At 40.3% G+C, this 23,311-nt stretch overlaps 1 protein-coding gene across 1 annotated transcript; it reads right to left on the bottom strand.

Moving 5' to 3' along the window:
• Positions 1-15,836: 15,836 nt before the first annotated feature.
• LOC114398592 (protein MAIN-LIKE 2-like) lies at positions 15,837-17,136 on the bottom strand. The gene is made up of 3 exons (XM_028360771.1): positions 16,915-17,136; positions 16,430-16,801; positions 15,837-16,046 (listed from the first exon to the last, which is right to left on the bottom strand). Exons 1-3 carry the CDS (start codon positions 17,134-17,136, stop codon positions 15,837-15,839), a joined length of 804 nt encoding a protein of 267 aa, XP_028216572.1.
• Between the last annotated feature and the right edge of the window lie 6,175 nt (positions 17,137-23,311).

Below are 23,311 nucleotides of genomic sequence, written 5' to 3'. Positions count from 1 at the left end.
GATTTTAAGTAGCAAACTCAGCGTCTTGGTTGCTTGTCGGCACGTGATAGGTGCTTTCAGTATTTTTTAAAAATGCCAAAACTGCCCCTCCGCGGTCTTCTCTTAAAAGCTTTTTTTTTTTATAAAAAAAAGGTTAGCACAATGCTTCTTCTTCGTTTTCTCTCAGGTGTGCAGTGCTTCGTCGTATTTTCTTCGTTTTCTTACGATTGGTTAGCTTCAGTGAAGGTGAAGATGTCGGTGTTCATTGTTGCGGTGGTTGGTTCGTCGTTGGCGACATACGAGGTTTGTGTTGGGTGTGCGTGAGAGGATGGTTCATAAATCGTATGAATCAAGTTGATCCGTAAGCCTTTTACGGATCAACTTGATTCGTATGTTGATATTAAGCATACGGATCAAGTTGTTCCGTAAATGGCTGACAGATCAACTTGATCCGTAAAAGGCTTACGAATCAACTTGATCCATAAGCTTATACGGATTTTGAAATTGTAACCTTTTTTTAAGATTAATTTTTTTTAATTATTACTTTGTTTGTATTGTCATTTTGCATTTTAATTGTTTATACGTGTAGAATGATATAGGGTTTTTGCATTTTACTAATGATGAGTTATTGTGACTGATAGTAAAAGATTAGGTGTATTATATGTATAGTGCAATTACTAATCATGAGTTATTATGTAGAGTTTTGTATTATATGTATAGTGCAGTTAGGTGTTGTATGTCTGTGTTGAAATTTATGATTTATTGTTAAGATGAACGAAGATCAATGGATGTATGACACTATAATGTCTGAAGAAGTTGATATGAATGATCAAAATGAACAAGAATGTGATGTGAATTGATTGTTCGGATGCATTCAATACTTCTCAGGTAATAATGTTCTTTATTGTGAGTGATTTAATAAAATGAATGTGTGGTAGAAAACTAAAATTGTCTGGATTGCATTGTAGGTGTTTGACAGCCGAGATGATGTATTGCATTGGGCTCGATCCGTTGCTCATGAAAACAGATTTGTGACGATCATTATAAGGTCTGACACAAACACTGGTTGTAGAGGAAGGACTTTGTTTGTGTTAATTGGCTGTGAAAGGAGTGACGAGTATAGGTGTAGGAAGAAAGAATTTGTTAGAAGAGATACTGGGACTAGGAAATGTGGGTGTCCCTTCAAGCTTCATGGCAAACCAATGGTTGGAGGATAAGGTTGGATGGTGAAGTTGATGTGTGACATTCATAATCATGAATTGGCCAAGTCATTAGTTGGACATCCATATGCTGGCCAATTGACTAAAGCTGAAAAAACACTTATTGTTGATATGACCAAGTCAATGGTGAAACCAAGAAACATCCTGCTAACTCTGAAGGAGCACAATGTCAATAGTTGTACAACCATCAAACAAATATAAAATGTAAGAAGTGCATATCGTTCTTCCATTAGAGGAAGTGATACTGAAATGCAACATCTAATGAAGTTTCTTGAACGGGATCAATATATTCATTGACATAGATTAAATGATGAAGGCATGGTACGTGATATCTTTTGGTGTCACCCTGATGCAGTGAAGTTAGACAATGCATATAATTTGGTGTTTTTGATAAACAGTACCTACAAAACAAACAGGTATAGACTTCCACTACTTGATTTTGTTGGGGTGACACCAACAGGGATGCCATTCTCTGCTGGTTTTGCATATCTGGAGGGTGAACGTCTTAATAATGTGATATGGGCTTTAGAACGGTTTCGAGATATATTTTTAAGACGTGATGCCCTCCCTGGACTTATTGTGACTGACAGAGACCTAGCATTGATGAATGTAATGAAAATTGTATTTCCTAAGTGTACAAATTTGTTGTGTAGCTTTCACATAAACAAGAATGTCAAGGTCAAATGTAAATCATTAATTGGTCAAAAAATGCTTGGGAGTATGTCATGGATACTTGGGGAAGTCTGGTTGATTGTCCTTCGGAGCAGCAGTTTGATGAATGCCTGAAGAAGTTTGAAATGGCTTGTTCACCTTGGCCAATGTTTGTTGACTATGTCAACGAAACATGAATAATCCCACACAAGGAAAAATTTGTTGCTGCCTGGACGAATAAGGCGATGCACTTAGGAAACACAACAACAAACAAGTATGAAAATGTTCAGTTATTTCTATTAACGTTGATGAATTGATGGAATGTTATTGTTATTTGTGTATTTGAAATGTAGGGTTGAATCTGCTCACTGGGCTTTAAAAAGAGTGTTACAGAATAGTCATGGAGACTTTATGCAGTGTCTGGGATGCCATGAACAACATGATGACGCTGCAGCACACTGAAATTAAAGTATCCTTTGAAACAAGTACACATGTCGTTGGACATGTCTTTAAAAAAACCTTATACAAGAGGCTTCTTGGAATGATTTCAAGGTATGCTTTAAATCAAATTGGTGCTAAGTTTGAGAGTGTACATTATGCTGGCAAGAATCCTTCGACTTGTGGTTGTGTCATGACAACCACGCACAGTCTTCCTTGTGCATGTGAGCTATCTAAATATGTTGTTGGTTGCATCCCACTAGATTCATTCCATATGTTCTGGAGGAGACTCAGTTTTTCAGACCAAAGGTTATCTGAGCCCGAAGTGAGCATCAAGGAAGAGATGGAAACCATATCCAAAAGATTTGAAGAACTTGATATTTGTGGTAAGTTTACTCTGAAGAGTAAAGTTCGGGAAATTGCATACCTTGATCAAAATTTGATGTGTCCTCCTCCAGCAAAGGTTAACACAAAAGGTGCACTAAAGAAACCAATGAACAGAAACCCAAGGTCAACAATGTGTGATTCATCTTACTGGGAGTATGTAGATGTTTTTCATTCAGTGCAAAATAGCAATTCGTCAGTGAGACGTAGTGCATCATCTTCTGAGCAGCCCAATCCAAGAAGGATCATGCCTATGTTGGATCATTTTCAGCCATTTATCCACGACTTCATTGATAATATTGTTGATGTCAAAGCTGATGGAAACTATGGATATCGGTCGGTTGCCGGTTTATTAGGTATGGGTGAAGACTCTTGGTCGTTGGTCCACAACCATCTGCTTAAAGAACTTGGCAAATTCTCAGATGACTATATCAAGCTTTTTGGTGACACGGACAAATTTGAGAAATTAAGGATGTCACTACTTGTTGATGGGTTAACCAAGGTATGTAATGTTAGTGCTTAGCTTTACTGAGTTTTAAAAGATTGGCTAAAATTTTGTTAAAACATAAGCACTTAGACAATGAAGGAAAGCTGGAGTTGCTGCACATGATGTCCAACGTTATGTCAAGGAATCAGATTGGGCTGCACAATGCACAAGGCAAGATAAAATGTCAAATGAAGAATTGAAGCTGCAGGATCCACGATGTCGGATACGATGTCCAGGACATCCTGCCCGAAAATACTGGACACATAAATCTGTTATATCTTTAACAGATTAATGTGCAGTTAGCAACAGATTTGGCGATCTATCTTTAGGAACGAATTAAAAGATAATTAAAGTTCGAATTACAAACTTGAATAGTTCGTTCAGGGATTAAAGATTAAAGATAAAAACTAAAAGATCAAACTTTATCTTTTAGATCTTTAAGTGCAGATTTTTCAGGAGAATGATAGATCTTATCCAGCGCAAGTTGTTGCAGCCCAGATACGCACACTGCTATATAAACATGAAGGCTGCACGAGTTTTCTACCAAGTCCGAGATTGAAGAGTTATTTTGTGAGTTTTGGGACTTGAGTGTTTTGTGAGCCACCTCGATGTTACCCTAACATCAAGTGTTGGACCTGAGTGTGTAGAGTTGATCTCTATTGTTCAGAGAGCAATCTCTGGTGTGTCTTTGATTTATTTGTAAACACGGGAGAGTGATTGAGAGGGAGTGAGAGGGGTTCTCATATCTAAGAGTGGCTCTTAGGTAGAGGTTGCACGGGTAGTGGTTAGGTGAGAAGGTTGTAAACAGTGGCTGTTAGATCTTCGAACTAACACTATTTTAGTGGATTTCCTCCCTGGCTTGGTAGCCCCCAGATGTAGGTGACGTTGCACCGAACTGGGTTAACAATTCTCTTGTGTTATTTACTTGTTTAATCTGTTCATACTGTCAAATATAATCTGCATGTTCTGAAGCGTGATGTCGTGACATCCAGTACGACATCTGTCATTGGTATCAGAATTTCAATTGGTATCAGAGCGGGCACTCTAAATCACTGAGTGAGATCTAGGGAGATAAATTCTGATGAACATGGAGAAAGAAGGAGGACCAGTGAACAGACCACCCATTCTGGATGGAACCAACTATGAATACTGGAAAGCAAGGATGGTGGCCTTCCTCAAATCACTGGATAGCAGAACCTGGAAAGCTGTCATCAAAGGCTGGGAACATCCCAAGATGCTGGACACAGAAGGAAAGCCCACTAATGAATTGAAGCCAGAAGAAGACTGGACAAAAGAAGAAGACGAATTGGCACTTGGAAACTCCAAAGCTTTGAATGCTCTATTCAATGGAGTTGACAAGAATATCTTCAGACTGATCAACACATGCACAGTGGCCAAGGATGCATGGGAGATCCTGAAAACCACTCATGAAGGAACCTCCAAAGTGAAGATGTCCAGATTGCAACTATTGGCTACAAAATTCGAAAATATGAAGATGAAGGAGGAAGAGTGTATTCATGACTTCCACATGAACATTCTTGAAATTGCCAATGCTTGCACTGCCTTGGGAGAAAGGATGACAGATGAAAAGCTGGTGAGAAAGATCCTCAGATCTTTGCCTAAGAGATTTGACATGAAAGTCACTGCAATAGAGGAGGCCCAAGACATTTGCAACATGAGAGTAGATGAACTCATTGGTTCCCTTCAAACCTTTGAGCTAGGACTCTCGGATAGGACTGAAAAGAAGAGCAAGAATCTGGCGTTCGTGTCCAATGATGAAGGAGAAGAAGATGAGTATGACCTGGATACTGATGAAGGGCTGACTAACGCAGTTGTGCTCCTTGGAAAACAGTTCAACAAAGTGCTGAACAGAATGGACAGGAGGCAGAAACCACATGTCCGGAACATCCCTTTCGACATCAGGAAAGGTAGTGAATACCAGAAAAGGTCAGATGAAAAGCCCAGTCACAGCAAAGGAATTCAATGCCGTGGGTGTGAAGGCTATGGACACATCAAAGCTGAATGTCCCACTCATCTCAAGAAGCAGAGGAAAGGACTTTCTGTATGTCGGTCTGATGATACAGAGAGTGAACAAGAAAGTGATTCTGACAGAGATGTGAATGCACTCACTGGGAGATTTGAATCTGCTGAAGATTCAAGTGATACAGATAGTGAAATCACTTTTGATGAGCTTGCTATATCCTATAGAGAACTATGCATCAAAAGTGAGAAGATTCTTCAGCAAGAAGCACAACTGAAGAAGGTCATTGCAAATCTGGAGGCTGAGAAGGAGGCACATGAAGAGGAGATCTCTGAGCTTAAAGGAGAAGTTGGTTTTCTGAACTCTAAACTGGAAAACATGACAAAATCAATAAAGATGCTGAATAAAGGCTCAGATTTGCTTGATGAGGTGCTACAGCTTGGGAAGAATGTTGGAAACCAGAGAGGACTTGGATTTAATCATAAATCTGCTGGCAGAACAACCATGACAGAATTTGTTCCTGCTAAAAACAGCACTGGAGCCACGATGTCACAACATCGGTCTCGACATCATGGAACGCAGCAGAAAAAGAGCAAAAGAAAGAAGTGGAGGTGTCACTACTGTGGCAAGTATGGTCACATAAAGCCCTTTTGCTATCATTTACATGGCCATCCACATCATGGAACTCAAAGCAGCAGCAGCGGAAGGAAGATGATGTGGGTTCCAAAACGCAAGACTGTTAGTCTTGTTGTTCATACTTCACTTAGAGCATCAGCTAAGGAAGATTGGTACCTAGATAGCGGCTGTTCCAGACACATGACAGGAGTTAAAGAATTCCTGGTGAACATTGAACCTTGCTCCACTAGCTATGTGACATTTGGAGATGGCTCTAAAGGAAAGATCACTGGAATGGGAAAGCTAGTCCATGATGGACTTCCTAGTCTAAACAAAGTACTGCTGGTGAAGGGACTGACTGCAAACTTGATCAGCATCAGTCAGTTGTGTGATGAAGGATTCAATGTAAACTTCACAAAGTCAGAATGCTTGGTGACAAATGAGAAGAGTGAAGTTCTAATGAAGGGCAGCAGATCAAAGGACAACTGTTACCTATGGACACCTCAAGAAACCAGTTACTCCTCCACATGTCTATCCTCCAAAGAAGATGAAGTCAAAATATGGCATCAAAGATTTGGACATCTGCACTTAAGAGGCATGAAGAAAATCATTGACAAAGGTGCTGTTAGAGGCATTCCCAATCTGAAAATAGAAGAAGGCAGAATCTGTGGTGAATGTCAGATTGGAAAGCAAGTCAAGATGTCCCACCAGAAGCTTCAACATCAGACCACTTCCAGGGTGCTGGAACTACTTCACATGGACTTGATGGGGCCTATGCAAGTTGAAAGCCTTGGAGGAAAGAGGTATGCCTATGTTGTTGTGGATGATTTCTCCAGATTTACCTGGGTCAACTTTATCAGAGAGAAATCAGACACCTTTGAAGTATTCAAGGAGTTGAGTCTAAGACTTCAAAGAGAAAAAGACTGTGTCATCAAGAGAATCAGGAGTGACCATGGCAGAGAGTTTGAAAACAGCAAGTTTACTAAATTCTGCACATCTGAAGGCATCACTCATGAGTTCTCTGCAGCCATTACACCACAACAAAATGGCATAGTTGAAAGGAAAAACAGGACTTTGCAAGAAGCTGCTAGGGTCATGCTTCATGCCAAAGAACTTCCCTATAATCTCTGGGCTGAAGCCATGAACACAGCATGCTACATCCACAACAGAGTCACACTTAGAAGAGGGACTCCAACCACACTGTATGAAATCTGGAAAGGGAGGAAGGCAACTGTCAAGCACTTCCACATCTTTGGAAGTCCATGTTACATTTTGGCAGATAGAGAGCAAAGGAGAAAGATGGATCCCAAGAGTGATGCAGGGATATTCTTGGGATACTCTACAAACAGCAGAGCATATAGAGTATTCAATTCCAGAACCAGAACTGTGATGGAATCCATCAATGTGGTTGTTGATGATCTAACTCCAGCAAGAAAGAAGGATGTCGAAGAAGATGTCAGAACATCGGGAGACAATGTAGCAGATACAGCTAAAAGTGCAGAAAATGCAGAAAACTCTGATTCTGCTACAGATGAACCAAACATCAATCAACCTGACAAGAGACCCTCCATTAGAATCCAGAAGATGCACCCCAAGGAGCTGATTATAGGAGATCCAAACAGAGGGGTCACTACAAGATCAAGGGAGATTGAGATTGTCTCCAATTCATGCTTTGTCTCCAAAATTGAGCCCAAGAATGTGAAAGAGGCACTGACTGATGAGTTCTGGATCAATGCTATGCAAGAAGAATTGGAGCAATTCAAAAGGAATAAAGTTTGGGAGCTAGTTCCTAGACCCGAGGGAACTAATGTGATTGGCACCAAGTGGATCTTCAAGAACAAAACCAATGAAGAAGGTGTTATAACCAGAAACAAGGCCAGACTTGTTGCTCAAGGCTACACTCAGATTGAAGGTGTAGACTTTGATGAAACTTTCGCCCCTGTTGCTAGACTTGAGTCCATCAGATTGTTACTTGGCGTAGCTTGCATCCTCAAATTCAAGCTGTACCAGATGGATGTGAAGAGCGCGTTTCTGAATGGATACCTGAATGAAGAAGCCTATGTGGAGCAGCCAAAGGGATTTGTAGATCCAACTCATCCAGATCATGTATACAGGCTCAAGAAGGCTCTCTATGGATTGAAGCAAGCTCCAAGAGCTTGGTATGAAAGGCTAACAGAGTTCCTTACTCAGCAAGGGTATAGGAAGGGAGGAATTGACAAGACCCTCTTTGTCAAACAAGATGCTGAAAACTTGATGATAGCACAGATATATGTTGATGACATTGTGTTTGGAGGGATGTCGAATGAGATGCTTCGACATTTTGTCCAACAGATGCAATCTGAATTTGAGATGAGTCTTGTTGGAGAGCTGACTTATTTTCTGGGACTCCAAGTGAAGCAGATGGAAGACTCCATATTCCTCTCACAAAGCAAGTATGCAAAGAACATTGTCAAGAAGTTTGGGATGGAAAATGCCAGCCATAAAAGAACACCTGCACCTACTCACTTGAAGCTGTCAAAAGATGAAGCTGGCACCAGTGTTGATCAAAATCTGTACAGAAGCATGATTGGGAGCTTACTATATTTAACAGCAAGCAGACCTGACATCACCTTTGCAGTAGGTGTTTGTGCAAGATATCAAGCCAATCCTAAGATAAGTCACTTGAATCAAGTAAAGAGAATTCTGAAATATGTAAATGGCACCAGTGACTATGGGATTATGTACTGTCATTGTTCAGATTCAATGCTGGTTGGGTATTGTGATGCTGATTGGGCTGGAAGTGCAGATGACAGAAAAAGCACTTCTGGTGGATGTTTCTATTTGGGAACCAATCTTATTTCATGGTTCAGCAAGAAGCAGAACTGTGTGTCCCTATCTACTGCTGAAGCAGAGTATATTGCAGCAGGAAGCAGCTGTTCACAACTAGTTTGGATGAAGCAGATGCTGAAGGAGTACAATGTCGAACAAGATGTCATGACATTGTACTGTGACAACATGAGTGCTATTAATATTTCTAAAATTCCTGTTCAACACAGCAGAACCAAGCACATTGACATTAGACATCACTATATTAGAGATCTTGTTGATGATAAAATTATCACACTGGAGCATGTTGACACTGAGGAACAAGTAGCAGATATTTTCACAAAGGCATTGGATGCAAATCAGTTTGAAAAACTGAGGGGCAAGCTGGGCATTTGTCTGCTAAAGGATTTATAGCAATTACTTCTATCCGAACGTGCTCAAACGTTAATAGCACGCTCACTACTGGGCCAAAACAAATTCGACCGTTGCTTCACACGTCCCTCTACATTCCTCATTCAAACTTACATTTTCGTGGTAATCTCGTTTTCATTCCCCAACACCTCTCAGATATTCACGACACCATTTCAAAAGCTCTGCTTCTCCATGGCTACCTCACCAAAAGAAACTTCATCTCCTGTTTCACCCTCTGTACCATCATCTCCATCATCCACCAAAGCACCATCAAACCAGGAACAACCTGAATTCAATATCCAACCTATACAAATGATTCCTGGTCCAGCCCCTGTTCCTGAGAAACTGGTCCCCAAAAGACAACAGGGAGTGAAGATCTCTGAAAACCCTAGCCTTGCAACAAGTCCTAGGGAAGTAGACACGGAGATGGATAAGAAGATCCGCAGTATTGTGAGTAGCATTCTGAAAAATGCTTCTGTCCCTGATGCTGATAAAGATGTTCCAACATCTTCCACCCCAAATGCTGAAGTCCTCCCTTCATCCAGCAAAGAGGAATCAACAGAGGAAGAGGATCAAGCCACAGAGGAAACCCCTGCACCGAGGGCACCAGAACCTGCTCCAGGTGACCTCATTGACCTAGAAGAAGTAGAATCTGATGAGGAACCCATTGCCAAACAGTTGGCACCTGGCATTGCAGAAAGATTACAAAGCAGAAAGGGAAAAATCCCCATTACTAGGTCTGGACGAATCAAAACTATTGCACAGAAGAAGAGCACACCAATCACTCCTACCACATCCAGATGGAGCAAAGTTGCAATCCCTTCCAAGAAGAGGAAAGAAATTTCCTCATCTGATTCTGATGATGATGTCGAACTAGATGTTCCCGACATCAAGAGAGTGAAGAAATCAGGAAAAAAGGTGCCTGGAAATGTCCCTGATGCCCCATTGGACAACATTTCATTCCACTCCATTGGCAATGTTGAAAGGTGGAAATTTGTATATCAACGCAGACTTGCCTTAGAAAGAGAACTGGGAAGAGATGCCTTGGATTGCAAGGAGATCATGGACCTCATCAAGGCTGCTGGACTGCTGAAAACTGTCACCAAGTTGGGAGATTGTTATGAAAGTCTAGTCAGGGAATTCATTGTCAACATTCCCTCTGACATAACAAACAGAAAGAGTGATGAGTATCAGACAGTGTTTGTCAGAGGAAAATGTATTAGATTCTCCCCTGCTGTAATCAACAAATACCTGGGCAGACCAACTGAAGGAGTGGTGGATATTGCTGTTTCTGAGCATCAAATTGCCAAGGAAATCACTGCCAAACAAGTCCAGCATTGGCCAAAGAAAGGGAAGCTTTCTGCAGGGAAGCTAAGTGTGAAGTATGCAATCCTGCATAGGATTGGCGCTGCAAACTGGGTACCCACCAATCATACTTCCACTGTTGCCACAGGTTTGGGTAAATTTCTGTATGCTGTTGGAACCAAGTCCAAATTTAATTTTGGAAACTATATTTTTGATCAAACTGTTAAGCATTCAGAATCTTTTGCTGTCAAATTACCCATTTCCTTCCCAACTGTATTGTGTGGCATTATGTTGAGTCAACATCCCAATATTTTAAACAACATTGACTCTGTGATGAAGAGAGAATCGGCTCTGTCCCTGCATTACAAACTGTTTGAGGGGACACATGTCCCAGACATTGTCTCGACATCAGGGAAAGCTGCTGCTTCAGGTGCTGTGTCCAAGGATGCTCTGATTGCTGAACTCAAGGACACATGCAAGGTGCTAGAAGCAACCATCAAAGCCACCACAGAGAAGAAAATGGAGCTGGAACGCCTGATCAAAAGACTCTCAGACAGTGGCATTGATGATGGTGAAGCAGCTGAGGAAGAAGAAGAAGCAGCTGAGGAAGAAGAAGAAGCCGCTGAGGAAGAAGAAGATGCAGCAGAGGATACAGAATCCGATGATGATGATTCTGATGCCACCCCATGACCATCAGACCTTTATTTTTGCTTTTTACTCTTCCTAACTATTGGGGCATTCTACTTTTGTCAAATTCTGTCTAAAAAGGGGGAGTAATAGTATTATGCATGATTTATGAGTTTGAGTAGTAGGATATTATGTATGCATGAGTTATGATTTTGAGGGGGAGTAGTATCTGCTGATGATGATTGATGTAAGCTACTAAAACTAGTAGCTGATAGAAGATGCTGCAGTGAACTGCTTCACAGCAGTAAGAGCATGGAGACAGGGGGAGCAGAAAGCTGATGTCACGTAAGATGTCTTGACATCCTGGAAAAGACTAGTAGCTGATAGAAGATGCTGCAGTGAACTGCCTCACAACAGTAGGAGCATGGAGACAGGGGGAGCAGAAAGCTGATGTCACGTGAGATGTCTTGACATCCTGGAAACGACTTGCAACTTGCAGAATTTTGCTGTCGCCACTACAGATACCGCTGTGCTTGATTACTCTGACAATGAAAGTTGCTGATCCCACTTGCATAACTGCTCGTACCTGCTCAGGAAGTGTCTAAGTATGTTTTAGACAAAATTTGCCAAAGGGGGAGATTGTTAGTGCTTAGCTTTACTGAGTTTTAAAAGATTGGCTAAAATTTTGTTAAAACATAAGCACTTAGACAATGAAGGAAAGCTGGAGTTGCTGCACATGATGTCCAACGTTATGTCAAGGAATCAGATTGGGCTGCACAATGCACAAGGCAAGATAAAATGTCAAATGAAGAATTGAAGCTGCAGGATCCACGATGTCGGATACGATGTCCAGGACATCCTGCCCGAAAATACTGGACACATAAATCTGTTATATCTTTAACAGATTAATGTGCAGTTAGCAACAGATTTGGCGATCTATCTTTAGGAACGAATTAAAAGATAATTAAAGTTCGAATTACAAACTTGAATAGTTCGTTCAGGGATTAAAGATTAAAGATAAAAACTAAAAGATCAAACTTTATCTTTTAGATCTTTAAGTGCAGATTTTTCAGGAGAATGATAGATCTTATCCAGCGCAAGTTGTTGCAGCCCAGATACGCACACTGCTATATAAACATGAAGGCTGCACGAGTTTTCTACCAAGTCCGAGATTGAAGAGTTATTTTGTGAGTTTTGGGACTTGAGTGTTTTGTGAGCCACCTTGATGTTACCCTAACATCAAGTGTTGGACCTGAGTGTGTAGAGTTGATCTCTATTGTTCAGAGGGCAATCTCTGGTGTGTCTTTGATTTATTTGTAAACACGGGAGAGTGATTGAGAGGGAGTGAGAGGGGTTCTCATATCTAAGAGTGGCTCTTAGGTAGAGGTTGCACGGGTAGTGGTTAGGTGAGAAGGTTGTAAACAGTGGTTGTTAGATCTTCGAACTAACACTATTTTAGTGGATTTCCTCCCTGGCTTGGTAGCCCCCAGATGTAGGTGACGTTGCACCGAACTGGGTTAACAATTCTCTTGTGTTATTTACTTGTTTAATCTGTTCATACTGTCAAATATAATCTGCATGTTCTGAAGCGTGATGTCGTGACATCCGGTACGACATCTGTCATTGGTATCAGAATTTCATGTAATTTATGTTTTTATTTTTAAGACTTAACTTCAAAATTAATTTTGACGTCTATATTTGTTTCATTCAAGTGACTATGGATAAGTGGATGGATATAACCGACATGGGATATGTCATTGCATCAAAGTATAATGTAATCTTTGTATCCTTGTCTCAACAACAAAGCATGACATTATTTCCTCTTAGAAGTCAACCACCAGCAGATTCTTTAGTGCATCGTATAATTTGTATCAGTCACGTGTATGACAATCATTTTGTGCAGGTACATTCTAGATATAAAGTGTTTTTTTTTATATTTATGCAATCAGTTGTGGACGATTGAGTTTTTTTTTTTTTTGCATGTACAACAGGTTTATTTAAAAGACCGTTGTCCTTTACCGCCTGTAGCATTGTTATGGCCTAGCAATTGTCATCCTCAGACGAAGCAGTGGCAAACTCCATATATTAGTAGAATGCAGCATTACAAAAGCTTCATGATGTTCAAAAGGGACTATGTTGACATAAATGATGATTGAACATGTACCTTTTAATGACTGATCGTTATGAATTTGAATTTGACATTAGAGTTATTTGTCTTTGTATATTTGTTGCGTTAACAAAAAAATTAATTGGTGCAACTAAAATAAAGTATGCATGTATGATAAATCGTTGTCTGAGTGGACAATATATTGTGAAATGCATGTGTGTTAACATAAAGCATGACAGGACATTGTAAGACTTGACTACACATTCTGATCAGATGCAAGATAAAGCATGTCATGTCATTGGTGTAGTTGACAACAAAAACAAAAACCATGTGCACACATATGTATTTATTTTAAAAAATTGAAGCAATGATACTGAACTCATCTATATATATGACACAGCTGAATACTGTAAAAAATCACATGTTCTCTCCTAACCCAATTCTTAGAACAAAGTATGACATTCTTGGGAGAAACAAGCAGTCATACAATTGTGAACTCGACATTAGATTTTATTTTTTCAAATGGATCCATTGTTCACAATGACAGTGGTGTTTATTTTCAAGCTTCCACTCTAGTACCCATTCGAGTACCTAACGCTTGTGATTTTCAAACGTTAAAAACCATAATATACAATACCCTTCAGCTAACCGACAAACAATATTTGGATGAAATTTACTACTGGCAGCCATTCACAGATACAGGTAACCAATTTCGCTTTCAATGTATGCAATTGAAAAATGATGATGATGCTAACACAATGTTAATGTGTAATCATCAATTTTCATGTGTTGGTCCGATTGAGTTATTATGCACCATTGGTAGAACACCAGATGGTATATTAAACTTACTTGAAGCTACTATGACCTCTACTCATGATGCCCTGCTATATTACAATGGGAGGTGGAACATGCCACGCCAAAATGAGTTTGTTGGTTACTCGTTCATAGGAAAAAATCCCAAAAAGTTTGACATTCCTTCCGGATGTACCATGGATGAACTGAAAGATTTGATCAAGCCAGTTGCACCTCTTGGGATTCCCCCTTATTGTATTCATGAAACACAAACGGTAAAGCGATTGTTTTTTCGACAGCCAAACCACCATGAGTATTCAGATAAAATTATCAAATTCAAAATTATTGAACTGAAAACCATCGATGATGTGTTAAAGGTGTTAGTGCAGTCTAACTATCGGAAAAAATTTGTGCCAATAGAAATTTTAGCTATTTTTAGTAAGCATGCAATAGAAATGGAAGACGAAGTGCCGTTGTCGCAAAATTAGCATTACTTAGTTGTAGTATTTCATGCAAATTTTATTTCTTTTCACTATGTTGAAGTTAATGTAATGTTTGAATTCGTGTCTATTACGGAATGAAACCGTATGCTGATTATTTTATGTTCATGATTTACCTAAATCAAGAAATTGGTTAAATTAAAATGATAACAGTGGGACCAAAACTTAAATTTGTTGGTAAATAAAAAAGTATGCAAAGATAAAAAACAAAGAGAGTAAATATAAAATAAAAAAAATAACTCCCCATCTATCAACAAAATAAAAACAAAGACCGTAAATTAAAAATAAAAAACAAAGAGACTAAATAATAAATAAAAAAAATATGTGATCATACTACTTCTATGAGTAATAATAAATAAATAAATAATCTGTGCTCATACTACTTCAACATCATTTTTTTAACAAAAAAATCAAACTAATTGTTTTATGTAAACTAATTTATCTTATAACTTTGTAAATGAGTAATAAAAGTTGTCAAATAATGTAAAGCAAATAATTGTATATACATATTTTCAAATTTCATAGTCTTACTAAAAATGTAATTACAAATATTATCATAAAATTTTTTAATTAATATTTTTAAATATAAGATAAATTTTAAGTGTGACATCCATATTATATTATTTCAAATTAATTTTTAGTTGTTTGCTTCAATTTGGAACCACATTCATACTATTTCGACGAATTTCGAATGAATTTGGAATCAAGTAATTTAAAAATAAGATTTAAACGTTAACACTAATATTATAAACCAAAATAACTTAAAATATACAAAATGTTCAGTCAAAAACAAAAATGTTTTCAAATACAAGAAAAGTATATACATCGTCCAAATATGATAATATCAAATGTGTAAAGAAACTATAATTGATCCGTGCGCCACCTACATCGAGACCTCACATACACAATGCGGTCTTCTGTGACACCCCTGACAATCCTGAGGCATTGTTCCATGACCTCATGTGTCTCTGTGCCTGGCGTGACTATCCTTAGGTTGAAATGACGCTCCAACCTTTCAGGAATCGCATGGCAAGCCTCCTGTTAAATAGAAAACAAACAAATTAGACAAATTAGTAATAACTTATGAAATAAATGACATTTGATACAACTAAGCAAATAGTAACACTTACCACTGCATGTCTAGGCTCGTCCACATTAGAACGGGCATGAATCGATGTTGCTACTAGCTCTGGGACCTGAGGGATATATGGCTCTATAAATGAGGCATCATGCGTCGCAGGTGGATCTTGCGGCAGATCTAATGGTTGTGTCGTGATCATGAGTGGATGAGAAATGACGAAGAACCAATCCATGTACTCGGGCGCACACTGACTTGGCACAAGACATATCTCACCTGCTGGCGCAAGATGGTCTGAGTAGTGCATCCTTCCATCGTCTATTTCTTCAAATGACACCCATGAATCAACAGGCCTTGCAGGAATACTCTGGACGTATCCGAACTGGCGCATGACCCTCTCTAGTCGGTGTCTGACGGCAACGGGCCCCCAACAGAGCTGACCGGAAAAGCATGAAATCATATCAAACTCCCGAATGACTCGATGCTCCCTAAAAGGCATCCAACAAGAATCTTGAGTCGATCCAGACGCTGCCTGTACGTCGCTGTAGATATGAACTTCACAGTTGCCTTCGTAGCAATCCATCGACATGCACGTGGTGACAACTCATCGTAGTTCGGATCAACGATGCACTCCGCAACTGACGGAAAGTGCTCATATATCCAACACTACAAAGATTACATGAAAATCATACAAATTTCAAATGAACGTCTAAAATACCCTATTTAAAACATTGTTGTAATTAACTTATGAAAAACATATTAATTACCTGTAAGAGAGTGATGTAACCAGCAAGCTGTCAACTGGTGCTGATACAAGCATCATTCAAATGGTCGTACATATGCACTAGGGCAGCAGCGCCCCATGCATAGCTCCCACTCCGACTTAGGCCACGCAGAGCGTTTAAGAAGACAACATGAACTTGGGTTGCACTCTTGTTAGCAAAAAGAGTGCAATCTAGAAGATGAAGAAGATAGGCACGAGCTGTAGTTGTCCAATGTCTGGCCTGACATCTGCTCTGATATATATCTCATAGCCAAGATAGGCGTACGTATGGTCCATGACAATGTGTTGTCTCGGCCCTGGTTGCCTCTTCAGAGACCTCTAATAACCCAACCAACATCAACACCGCCTCCTCGACGTGCAGAGGCTGGAAGGTAAGGCCAACTATGGGAAGATGAAGTAGAGACGCCACATCATCCAGGGTGATGCTAACCTCCCCCACGGGAAGATGGAAACTACTAGTCTGCTTATGCCACCTCTCCACAAACGAGGATATAAGTCCCCGATCACCAGTGTCTACCGAACACGCGATCAAAGGACTTAGTCCTGTGGCAGCAAATAGCCCCTCAATTTGAGGAGCAGGCCTACCTAATTTCTGCACCTTCCTCCCATAGGAGAATAACTTCAATTCTGGACGTTCCTGAATTGAAGTATAAAGGAACATACAATTTATTAACATAATAATTTAAAGGAACAAACATTTCAATAATAACATATACTTAACAATTAAGTTAACTTGAAAATCATAAATACCTCTCTATTCCATACGCTGATTGCAACATGGACAGCATACTCCGTAAGCACTAATGGGTCACGCGGCCCACCTGGAAATCCCTCAGGCTCATCTACACCAACGTCTACACCAGTATCTGCACTAGGTGGGTGTATGTCCACACCAGCGTCCGCACCATCATCCCTGTTGCCTGCGTGCCGATGCAGTAGGCCTTTACCGCTGGGGAGCATCATCTGAATCATGACGATCCTCTCTCCCTAGAGCTCTGCCAACTACCTAAGGCACGGCCTAAGCCTCTAGTCCTAACCCTGATCTACAAATGTCTACCACAAATTCCATCACTAAAGCACACAAATTCATCACAATATGAACTTGTTCAGTTTCTTCTCCTACATTTTTCATAATGCTATATTTATTTATTTATTATTTAAAAAAATGTGAAAGACCATGTTTGGTATTTGGTATCTTAAAAGTTCACCTTAAGGTTGAATTGAAGTGCTCCCGATTTGGTAGTTCAGTTTATTGGCCAACATTAGATGTAAGGGATGGGAAGAATTCTTCAAAGTAGTAGCATTTGTCAACTACTCAACTCAGTCGAAACATGGCAAAAGGATATTGGTTCTTGAAAGATGATGTGTCACTTCAAGTTTATGATGTTTAAGTGTGATTGGTTTGAGGGTGAAGAAGACAAATATGGGCTTATTTGTGTTTACTTCAATAAATAATGTTACACAAATGATCCTTTTGTGTTGGCTTCTCAAGTTCACCAAATATTGGCTTATTTATGTTTTGAAGACAATTCCAAGAGATTTATTTAATATGGGTTGATGAATAAGAACAATCAATTAGTAGAGAAGTAAATGCTTCTAACAATGATGATGAATTGAACTGGTCTAGGGAAGATATGCTTGTAACAATAACTTAGAAACCACCTCAAGATTTGGAGAAAACTGTTTCTGAACATGATTTTGATTTTCATGACACTTTGCTTGAATTCATGGACTAAGGAGGAGTAACTTTGTGTATATTTCCTATCAAGATTATTGGGCTTTTGTTTGGGTTTTTTGTCTTTGGGATGGTAAAAAAAGTTTAGATATGTTGTGTTTTGTAGCTTTTAATTGTCTAAGTTGAGAGGATCTGTTGCAACCTACCCTTCGGCGGGAGGGCGACGCGTGACTCGCGGGATGCGTGTTCCACGAAAGGAATACGCGCGGAGTCGCCACTAACGTTTATTTGAGGAAAACGTCGGAAAAACCGGAAAAGACGCGATCTACGAACTTTTAAGTGAAAGGTTTGGGAATTGTATTTACGCACGGGGAAGGTATTAGCACCCCATACGTCCGTCCCAAGGGACGGCAGCCTTTAATCGAATGTGCAAACGTGACTTGGGTTTTTATGTTCCCTTTTATGTCCTTATATCCTTTATACCCTTTTTATATTTTTTTTCTTTTTTGTGGTCGACAAGGGTGTTTCCCTTTGCTCCTACGTATTCCTCAATTGCGATGAGGAAATCAGACCTACGTAGTTCTTTCTTATCAAATGATTCTTTTTTACTTTAAGAGGTGATCATTTTAAGGCGTTGGACCTTAAAAACGATCCATTTTACTTAGTAAGAAATTGAAATGACAAACTTCAAAAACCTATTTTTGTGGACGAGCTTGACTAGGCGAGTTGATTTTAGCCTTAGTTTCACCTTAGTTATTAGTCAATTCGATTAAGAATGAGAAATCCCAAAGAGAAAATGTCTGGTTGATTTTCCGCTTTATTTTACTAAAAGGTATATTTTTGTTATTATATTATTATTTTATTTCTTTTTTTTTTTATTTCCAACGTGGTTACGGCACGACCGAACGGTCGGAATTTATCTTAACCAAAGTTTACGGATCATACAATTCAAACGTTAGGTGGAAATTTATTTTATTTTTAAGTTAAGTGAGAAATGACTTAAGTAAAATGGCTTAAGCACGTCAACAGGGGGTATAAAAAGTAAATGAAATGAGAATAAAGATACACGAAACACAATGTGGACCACCATGGGTACATAGAATGAATCGAAAAGCTTGGTTCGAGGTACTTACCCGTTGAAGATCGAAGAACGATGAAGAACGAATGAAGAATCGTCGAAGAACGGTTGAAACCTTTGCGAAATTCTTCACGGAAACGTTTCGGAAGCGCCTCGGCTTAGATTTTCTTCACGGAAACAATTTTTCCAAGCAAATTCGAAAGAGAGAGAAGTGCCTAAGGGGCTGAACCCTTTTCTTCTTCACTTCCTCCCCTATTTATAGCAAAATAGGGGAGATGCTTGCCGCCCAGCTCGCCCAGGCGAGCCAGGTTGCTTCCTCCAGAAGCAACAGCCTTCTGGAGGAATCTTCTGGAGGGCCCAAGTGGGCCTGGTTTCTATTTGCACCCCCATTTTTACTAAGTACACCCCCTCTGCTTTTTTTGGTGATTCTTTTTTCGTAAAGTTACGGAAACTTATGAATTTCGTAACGATACTTGTTTTCTTTCTGTAATGTTACGGAACCTTGCGGATTACATAATCATCCCCTTTTTGACTTACGGAATGTTACGGAACCTCACTAATTATGCAACGATGCTTCCATTTGATTTCCGGTGTGTCACGGAACCTTACAGATTGTGCATCAATATTCTTTTAGGTTTTCCGGCATGTCCTGGAATTTCACAAATTGCCTAATGATGGGTGCCAAGCACCTCACAAGGACCAAAGAAAGGTCGTATGTCATCAAGCAAAGGTCCCCAGACGAAATTAGGGTATGACAGTTGCCCCTCTTTACTTGTCTTTTATTGGAAATAAAAGGAAAGTAAAGATAAGACACTAATTTCGTTCCTCTCGGTTGACGAGAGTCGCGGGTGACCATAAAATCTCCACATGCAAATGACTTGTTGTTCCCGAGGGAACAAAAGGTGCAGAAGACGATGTCAGTCTCTGCATGCTATCAAGCGTTCTGTCTTACAGATAGCAAAAGAATTTTTATACGGATAACCACTCGGGTATTTCCGCCCGTCAGCGTGACTCAAAAGCCAGTATGACAGATCTTGTGAGTGCGGAAGATGATGTAAATCTCCGCGTGTCAACGGGCTTGTCGGCCGCAATTGACGAAGGGTGCAAAATGACCAAATTTTGTCTCTGCGCGCCATCGGACACGGCTGTGTCTGAATGGCAAAGGGGTGCGGAATGACCAAATTTTGTCTCCGCATGTCATCGGGCCCGCCGCCTCTGGATGACAAAGGGTGCAGAATGACCAATTTTTGTCTCTGCGCGCCATCGGACACGGTTGTGTCTGAATGGCAAAGGGGTGCGGAATGACCAAATTTTGTCTCCGCATGTCATCGGGCCCGCCGCCTCTGGATGACAAAGGGTGCAAAATGACCAATTTTTGTCTCTGCGCGCCATCGGATACGGCTGTGTCTGAATGGCAAATGGGTGCGGAATGACCAAATTTTGTCTCCGCATGTCATCGGGCCCACCGCCTCTAGATGACAAAGGGTGCAGAATGACCAAATTTTGTCTTTGCGCGCCATCGGACACGACTGTGTCTGAATGGCAAAGGGGTGCGGAATGACCAAACTTTGTCTCCACATGTCATCGGGCCCGCCGCCTCTGGATGACAAAGGGTGCAGAATGACCAATTTTTGTCTCTGCGCGCCATCGGACACGACTGTGTCTGAATGGCAAAGGGGTGCGGAATGACCAAATTTTGTCTCCGCATGTCATCGGGCCCGCCGCCTCTGGATGACAAAAGGTGCAGAATGACCAATTTTTGTCTCTGCGCGCCATCGGACACGGCTGTGTCTGAATGGCAAAGGGGTGCGGAATGACCAAATTTTGTCTCCGCATGTCATCGGGCCCGCCGCCTCTGGATGACAAAGGGTGCAGAATGACCAAATTTTGTCTCTGCGCGCCATCGGACACGACTGTGTCTGAATGGAAAAGGGGTGCGGAATGACCAAATTTTGTCTCCGCATGTCATCAGGCCCGCTGCCTCTGGATGACAAAGGGTGCAAAATGACCAATTTTTGTCTCTGCGCGCCATCGGACACGGCTGTGTCTGAATGGCAAAGGGGTGCGGAATGACCAAATTTTGTCTCCGCATGTCATCGGGCCCGCCGCCTCTGGATGACAAAAGGTGCAGAATGATCAATTTTTGTCTCTGCGCGCCATCGGACACGGCTGTGTCTGAATGGCAAAGGGGTGCGGAATGACCAAATTTTGTCTCCGCATGTCATCGGGCCCGCCGCCTCTGGATGACAAAAGGGTGCATGTCACATGACCTCAGGGTCAGTATGACAAAGATTATGGGGCGGCCGACAAAAGCAAGGCTCTTGCTCCTACGTATCCTCCAATGAGGAACTCAGACCTAGGTAGTTCTAGACGACTTGTGAGACTTGAAAAAGTCTCCATTGGAAGATGCTAACATCTCCGGAAAGGGCGCAGATGACCACACTGGCCTTTGCTCATCAATCACACTTGGGGTCACTGAATGACGAGGTGCGGACAACCGTAAGGTGTCTCCGCGGGCTACCAGCTCTTGGGTCATGGTAACAAAAAGCGGTGCGGTCGACAAAAGCGAGGCTCTTGCTCCTACATATCCTCCAATGAGGAACTCAGACCTACGTAGTTCTGGATAACTTGTGAGACTTGAAAAAGTCTTGGTGTTTTCTTCACTAAAAATGCAAACATGCTTTAGTAAAGAGACAAATATTCCAACTGATTAGAGCAGCATATGCTTTTTTTGAGTGAAAAACAATGCGCCTACCAGGGAAGGAGAGTCCGCAGATGAAATCCCCCCCAAAGCCTTAACTGAGATTTTGGATGTTAGCATTTCGTTTCTAAATGACCATTTAGAGGAAACACTGGGTTCGACAAAAATAGAAGAAATCCACTCAAAGTGTATCAATCTCGCACAGGTAAGTGTTTTATCCTAATTCCGAACCATAGATATGTCATGACTTGATTTTACAAATCATTTCCTATCAAATCAAAGATTACATGCGTGATCATGGATCAATAGGACTTCCCTTGGAAATGGGTTCTTTTGGTGGGTTTTTCGGCTTTTGTGTGTTTTTGGCTTTTGATTTTTTTGTTGGCTTTTTTCCTTTTCTGTTTTTGTTTAGTGCGGGGCGAAAAAGTCGCCGACGCACAGGATTTTGGTTGGTAATCAAAGGGAGAAGACCACTTTAGGTCATGGTTTCCTTTCCTTCCTTTTTGTTCATTTGGTGACAATTCTGTATTGCTCAAATATTGTCTGGTCAAAAAGACCTTTCTGCACATTTCTTCTGCTTTCTTTCGATCCTTGATCAGGAGCTTTCTTTCCTTCTTCTTTTTTTACTTTCTCTCATTCTTTGATTGGGAATTTTCTTTCTTTTCTTTTTGCTTTCTCCCACTCTTTGATTGGGAATTTTCCTTCTTTTCCTTTTTTCCTTTGATTGGAAATTTTCCTTCTCTTTTCCTTTGATTGGAAATTTTCCTTCTCTTCTTTTTTGCTTCCGAGGGTAAGGATTAACATTCTCACCCTGGGTCAAGGTTTATGGTGAGTCAGGATTTTGGCTCAAGACTTGTAGAATGGCTAGGCATGATACATGTCAGGGTTTGGTTTGGTTCAAGGATAAAAAGGGATGCCCCACATTATTTCCATGACACAAATGCAAAAATGATGATTTGGAAACTTTATGCAAAACTGGTCATGCATGCACCTATGTGGACACTTAAGTGTCAAATTTTTATGGTCATGTGATGCTAGGGCTCAGGATTCATTTCCTCTATTTTAGTCAACCCAATGTTTCCAAAATATGTTCTCTTATCCATTTGTGCATTCATCCGAGTCCATTTCGGGCGTCCGGGGAAATTTCACAGCATTCACCCTTCAGGTGTAGCCACATTTTCCAAAAATTGGTTATGATCAATGAATTTTTTTCAAAGAAAAGTTGGAAATCATCTCTTTTCAAAAGCATGTCGGTTTTTCAGCTAGACAACTTATTTTTCTTTTTCCCATCTTTTTCTTACTTGCTTTCTTTTTCCTTATTTGCTCTCTTTTTTCTTTTTTCATTTTTATTTTTATCATGATTTTTTTGTTTGTTTTACATATATTTTTTTTGGACAATGTTCCTAAACGAAGAACTCTACACGGTTCCAGAATTTCAAACATCATTGATAGTAATGATATATAAACACTAACGCAACAATCCAAACAAAAATGTATGCGCTGTACAAATGACAATCGAAACAACAAAAACAAACATTAGTCTCTCAAGTCAAAATAATAACATAACATAAAAATGATAAAAGAAATACGAAAGAAAAACATGAATCTTGGGGATCTCCCAGTCATGTATCTCCACTCCCTCCCAAGAAGTCAAGCAAATCGGCCATCTCCTCGTCCTCGTGGGCCTCTTCTC

The sequence above is a fragment of the Glycine soja genome, chromosome 19 (genome assembly GCF_004193775.1).
Source record: "Glycine soja cultivar W05 chromosome 19, ASM419377v2, whole genome shotgun sequence".
Taxonomy (NCBI): domain Eukaryota; kingdom Viridiplantae; phylum Streptophyta; class Magnoliopsida; order Fabales; family Fabaceae; genus Glycine; species Glycine soja.
This window is presented reverse-complemented; position numbering and strand designations above follow the sequence as displayed.

What these genes read in the sequence shown, in the direction of transcription:
- LOC114398592 (XM_028360771.1), bottom strand. Translation starts at nt 17,136, where the DNA reads ATGATTCAGATGATGCTCCCCAGCGGTAAAGGCCTACTGCATCGGCAC. An exon ending in TCAGCGTATGGAATAGAGAG is followed by an intron (nt 16,802 to 16,914) that starts GTATTTATGATT and finishes ACTTCAATTCAG; the next exon opens with GAACGTCCAGAATTGAAGTT. An exon ending in CACATTGTCATGGACCATAC is followed by an intron (nt 16,047 to 16,429) that starts GTACGCCTATCT and finishes TAATCTTTGTAG; the next exon opens with TGTTGGATATATGAGCACTT.